The sequence below is a fragment of the Hordeum vulgare genome, chromosome 1H, assembly GCF_904849725.1.
Source record: "Hordeum vulgare subsp. vulgare chromosome 1H, MorexV3_pseudomolecules_assembly, whole genome shotgun sequence".
Taxonomy (NCBI): Eukaryota; Viridiplantae; Streptophyta; class Magnoliopsida; order Poales; family Poaceae; genus Hordeum; species Hordeum vulgare.
Genome location: NC_058518.1, coordinates 9,922,833 through 9,928,832, shown reverse-complemented (window position 1 = coordinate 9,928,832; position 6,000 = coordinate 9,922,833). Strand labels below are relative to the sequence as shown.

The following is a 6,000-nucleotide window of genomic DNA, read 5'->3' as shown; positions in this document are numbered from 1 at the left end:
TATCATACACTATATGATACTTCCCACTATGAGTGGCCTGAAGGTATGCGTTTTCCATTTTCATTAAGTTGCACGTACTTTGGTAATATATAACAGTACTTGCTCCGTTTCAAAATAGATGTCTTAGTTTTGATAGTAGTACAACTTTGTATTAGAGTTACGTCTAAAGTTAAGACATTTATTCTGGACGGAGGGTCTTTTGTGACGATATAAGGCTTCCTCCAACGCAAATGTGCTAAGCGAGGTGCTAAGAGCATTAAATATGTTAAGAAACCATATTTCTTCAATGCATTGGTGATTAGTTTATTGTTGCTAAGGTTGCCTCGTTTAATCGTTTAGCAACTAAAGTCTTGCATGCATAGGCTAGTTTCCTTCAATTTTTTTTAATGCTTTGCATAGTTTTTCCGTGACTAGCACCGTTTCCTTCTTAGAACACCAAACTTGTCTCTCTTTTCTTAATTAGATTGTCATATAGGATTACTTTTTTACCTTGTTGGCATGCTTAGCACCTATTCAAAATGGAGCATTGGGAGCAGCCTACGTGTTAGTTTTGTTTGATCTCTTGCCCCGCCCATAAGCTGGATTGGGCCGTGCCCCTCTGGACTCCACACAGCCAGACCAGACCAGAGGGCGAAAAATAAGAGCACGACGCCGCGTCACGCTCACGCGGGGCCCCGCCCGCCATCGTCTCCACTGTCGACGGCGACGCCCCTTTTCGACACCACCCCCCATCAATGGCTCCCTCCCCATCCTTCTAGAACCAGGCCCCGCCCACCACCGGCAGTGTATCGGGTTCGCCTTCCTTCCTTCCTTCCTTCCTTCCTCCCCCTGCCCGCACCGTCCCATCGCCCGCTCGCTTTCCGGCTCCACCTTTCTCTCGCTCGCTCGCTCGCTCGGCGGTGGCGGGGGGAGAAAGTTGGGGCGCACGGGGAAAAGGAGAGGCCTTTTGTCAGATATACTTTCTACTACCGCCGGCCGCTTCCGATTCCCCATCCGTCCTTCTCTTTCTTTCTTCCTCTCCCTCTCTCCCTCGCTCTAGAAGCAGCAGAAGCAGAGGTCAGGGGAGGAGGTTCTGATTCGGGCGCGAGCGCAGTCCGCCGTGGTTCCGTCCGGCCGATCGATCGATTGCTTGGGTTCTCTCACCGACCGGCCGGCTGCTCCATCCCCGGCGGCGGCTCGATTTGAGGCCCGCTCGATCCTGCCCTGCCCTGCCCATGGGGAACTGCTGGGGCGCCAAGATCAGCTCCGACACCTCCTCCTCCTCATCCTCCTCCCCCTCAGGTACTTACTTGAACCACTAATCCTTACCCAGCAGGCTGATTGCTCCGCGCAAGCTCTGCGCTTTGCATCTCTTCTCTATCTTTCTTCGGGAATTAGTACTAGTACTACTCTGGAGTCTCGATTCTCATGCTGGTTTCGTTCCATTTATTTACTCGGATCAAGATTACACTATAGGCCAGCCAGCCAGCAAATCCAGTTAACCGCCGGATTAATCTGGCCCGTCCTAGAACAAAGTCCTTTGGAAGATCTGTCGTGAGCTTGGACTCATCCTCGATCTCGGGCTGCTTCATCTGTAAGGAAGGAGGGAGGAACCTTCGGATGTAAAATGCTTCACTTAACTCTATCCGACTTTTCCTCTGATTCTCCAGAGTGGCCAGTTCAAATCAGAAATACTCCAGTTTCGATGCTGCTTATGGCTGAATCCATGAGCTTCCTTTCAAAGTTATTGACTGTCCATTTTTGCGTGCTCGGTTTTCTTTCCTAAGCCAAACTAAAGGAAGAAAATACTCCATGTTTAGTCCCACCTAACTTGTAAACTTGTTCATGATAAGCCTATTTTCTATTCAATGTTAGGCAGGCAAGATCAACGATACGGGACAGCAACCTATTTATTCTAAAATGCGATTGATTGAATCATTTCTGAAACTCTGCACCATTGTGTGATGATCAGGGGCAAATTCCAGGTATGCTAGCAGGAACGGGGCGGCCTTGAGCAGCTCCAGCAGCTATGCCTCGGCGGCGTCAGTGCAACGGAGCGAGGGTGAGATTCTGGAGTCAGCGAACGTCAAGGCCTTTACCTTCAATGAGCTAAGGACCGCCACGAGAAACTTCCGGCCGGACAGCGTGCTAGGCGAGGGAGGGTTTGGGTCAGTCTTCAAGGGGTGGATCGATGAGAAGACCCTCGCCCCAACTAAACCGGGCACCGGGATGGTCATTGCTGTGAAGAAGCTTAACCAGGAAAGCTATCAGGGCCATAGGGAATGGCTGGTTAGTCGCAGTTTCGCCTGCTGGAAATGGGATTTCCTCTTTATTTCTGTTTTGCATTGTGCCTGACATGCTTTTCCTTTGGGACGCAGGCTGAAGTGAATTACCTTGGACAACTATCGCACCCGAATCTTGTAAAGCTTGTCGGGTACTGTGTCGAAGACGAACAGCGGCTTCTCGTCTATGAGTTCATGCCTCGTGGGAGTTTAGAGAATCATCTCTTCAGGAGTAAGTGCCTGGTCTTCTACCTATCCCATTCCTATTCTCCGGTTGTTATTCTCTACGACCACCGTCCAGAATTACCTGTCCCTGAAATGAATGTATCTAGGCGCGTTTCAGTGTGTAGATACACTCATTTCAGCGGCAGTTAATTCCGGACGGAGGGAGTAGTTTTGAAGGAATGATGCTAAAGTGTTCAAACATTCAGGGAGTACACATTTCCAGCCGCTCTCTTGGAACCTCCGGATGAAAATTGCCCATGGAGCAGCAAAAGGGCTCGCGTTTCTCCACAGTGACAAGGCCAAAGTCATCTACCGCGATTTCAAAACCTCTAATATCCTCCTAGATGCGGTATATATATCCACACCTTTGAAGGATAATTTCCTTTGTGTCCGCAAAATATTTCTATCGGCCGATCTGATAATCATGCAATTTCTTCTTCAGAACTACGACGCAAAGCTCTCAGATTTCGGCCTGGCGAAGGACGGACCAACCGGTGACAAGAGCCATGTGTCCACAAGGGTGATGGGGACATATGGGTATGCTGCACCAGAATACCTTGCAACAGGTCGGTTGGTCATTCCACTTTCAGAATCCTCAGCTGCACAAGTATCTTGCTGAAAATCTAACAACACCTACCTGAATCGTGATTGTGTTGTTACTCTGGTTGCGTCATCGACCAAGATGCCAAACTTAACTAATTTTTCGGCTACAACCTTTCAGTCCTCATCTGCACAAATATCTTGCTGAATACCTAAACAGACCCACCTGAAACGTGATTGCGTTGTGACTCTGGTTGCGTCATCGACCAAGATGCCAAACTTAACTGATTTTTTGGCCACCTGCACAAATATCTGCTTCATTTCCATGATCTAAACACACCGATGTTGAACGTGATTGTTTTGTCACTCCGGTAGCGTCATCATCGACCATCATGCCGAACTTAAACTAATTTTCCTGCCACAACATTTCCATGATCAGGCCACCTGACCACGAAGAGCGACGTGTACAGCTTCGGCGTGGTCCTCCTGGAGATGCTGTCGGGGCGGCGTGCGGTGGACAAGAACCAGCCGACCGGCGAGCACAACCTGGTGGAGTGGGCGCGACCGTACCTGACGAGCAAGCGGCGCATCTTCCGCGTGCTGGACCCCCGTCTGGGCGGGCAGTACTCCCTCGCCAAGGCCCAGAAGGCAGCGTCACTGGCGCTTCAATGCCTCTCAGCGGACTCGAGGCACAGGCCGAGCATGGAGCAGGTCGTCGTGGCGCTGGAGCAGCTCCACGACGCCAAGGAGGGAGGGAACAGCCCTCACCCGCAGCTGCAAAGGAAGCCGAGCAGCAGCCGGAGCATGACCGGCTCGAGACCGTCGTCGACCAAAGGGAGCAACAACAGGCCTGCTTCGCTGAGGCCGGCTTGATCGGTCCTGCCAGAGAGATCCGTTGAGTTCAGGTGTAATGTATGTATGGGACAATAGGGTTTTAGAGGCTATCTGCGACGAGGCATCGGATTTGTGAATGTTTTGTGGCTGTGATTTAGGTCTATACGTTTGCAGGTTCTAGTGTTGGTATGTACAGCTTGTATCTATCCAGTTTGTAGCTAGTCTGTATCTAGTGCCTTTTGTAGTACATGCTTGGTCGCTTTGGTTCTGACTTAAGGTCCAGAGGTTTTGTTTACATCATCTGATTCAGATGCATGCAGACTGTTAAACCAAACCCTTCAATAAATGATGGGAAAACGTTCAAGAGAATAATGTTGTGAAAACAAACCTCTCAATTCCACTTCTATCATATATATGTATATATATAGTACTAGTAGTACAGTAGTGGTATATGCTGCAGAGAATGTTGGGAAAATCAGCTTCTGTATTTTTAAAACAGTTAGTCACTTTGATCTTTTTAATCTGGTGGGTTCAGCCAAATTATCTTTTACTCAGCCAAATTACATTTTTTTAGCTAAACTCAGCCAAATTATCTTTTATGTTTTAGTCTGGTGGGTTCAGTCTGGATCTTATGTTATGGCATCATTGGTCATCAGTGCTTATCGGGATCTATACTTATCAAGTCAATGCACAGGAGGAAAAAATCAAATGCATACGCATGCATACGCACCATATTTCTAGATCGGATGGGAATTTGGCAAAGAAGAAAGCATGCTTGTTACACCAATGTTGCCACAACCGGGGCATCAGGAAACCCATCCACATTTGACTCTCGCATGGCAGCATGAGAAATTTTCCTTTTCTTCCAACTAATCTCATCTGAAAACTTACATGGTTCCATAAACCTCCGTATCTCCCTCCTTGAGGCCTTCTATCAGATCTAAAGGAAACAACGAGCAGAACAGACGGCCTTGAGGCCTTCTGTCAGATCTAGAGGAAACAACGAGCAGAACAGACGGCCGCCAGAGGAAATACAATATCGGATGGATAGATAGGTCCAGGTCCTGCCTTCGATCGAAACCTCAGACATAAACATCAAGCGAACCGTTTTTTTTGACTTATACCAATACTGCGGGTTCATTATAATAAAACTCGGGGGGATTTTGCAAAACGTCACGACGGACCAAGAATACATGTTTCTTTTATTAGTAGTAGGTATAGATTACCGTAAATTACCCACTATGTCATTCAAAAATGAGAAAACAAACGATCCGATTTTTACTTTACAAGTCGCTGCGGCGCATGTTCGTTTATCAGGATGAGATCTGCTATAGTGTTGTAAAGACATTAGTAGTGTGTTGGCTAGAGCGCCACCCTCATAACTGGGAGACCTAGGTTTGAACTCACACAATCCCATTTTTTTCCTTTTTATATTTGATTTTTCTTTTATTGGACAGATTTAAATACTTTTTTAAAATATTCATATCTTTCATATTTTACCCTTTTAGTTTGATTTTTTTTTATTGGCCAGATTCAAATACTTTTTAAAATATTCATATCTTTCAAATCCTATTTGAAATCTAACATAGTATATATTACAATTGCTCAGAAAAATATGTAGATTTCAAATGTATATTATCTTGAATGTCAATCATTTCTAAAAAACCCATTTTTCTTATTTTATTTTTGTTCTTTTATCAGGAAAATTCAAATACTTATTAAAAATTGATATATTTCAAATCCAAAGTCGAAATTTACATGTTACATATGAAAATTTTCTGAAAAATGTTTATATTTCAGATAAGCTATTATCTTGCATGTCAATCATTTTTAAAGTTAGGTTTAAGATGCAACATTAATTAATACCTTCTTTATATGGGGTATTTTTGATAATGCATATTGTATATATTCATACATCATTTAAATTGTGTACATATGATAGTTTGATGCTTTCACAAAAGCTATTATTGGCTGGGATGTCGATTCCTATTAGCTATCATATGCTAAAGGTGACAGCATGTCTACAATCATCCTCTTTATTTCGCACACTGCATAATAACCCACCCCTATACGATGATGTATACTAAACTACTGATACAAGCTTTATGTAAACCAGTGGCCTAACGTTGATTTTCATATT

At 45.3% G+C, this 6,000-nt stretch overlaps 1 protein-coding gene across 1 annotated transcript; it reads left to right on the top strand.

Moving 5' to 3' along the window:
- The first annotated feature begins 660 nt into the window (after positions 1–660).
- Positions 661–4,155, top strand: LOC123442184 (receptor-like cytoplasmic kinase 176). Its single transcript, XM_045118271.1, has 6 exons — positions 661–1,281; positions 1,952–2,268; positions 2,358–2,493; positions 2,693–2,835; positions 2,929–3,052; positions 3,466–4,155. Exons 1-6 carry the CDS (start codon positions 1,215–1,217, stop codon positions 3,897–3,899), a joined length of 1,221 nt encoding a protein of 406 aa, XP_044974206.1. The 5' UTR covers positions 661–1,214; the 3' UTR covers positions 3,900–4,155.
- The last annotated feature ends 1,845 nt before the right edge of the window (positions 4,156–6,000 follow it).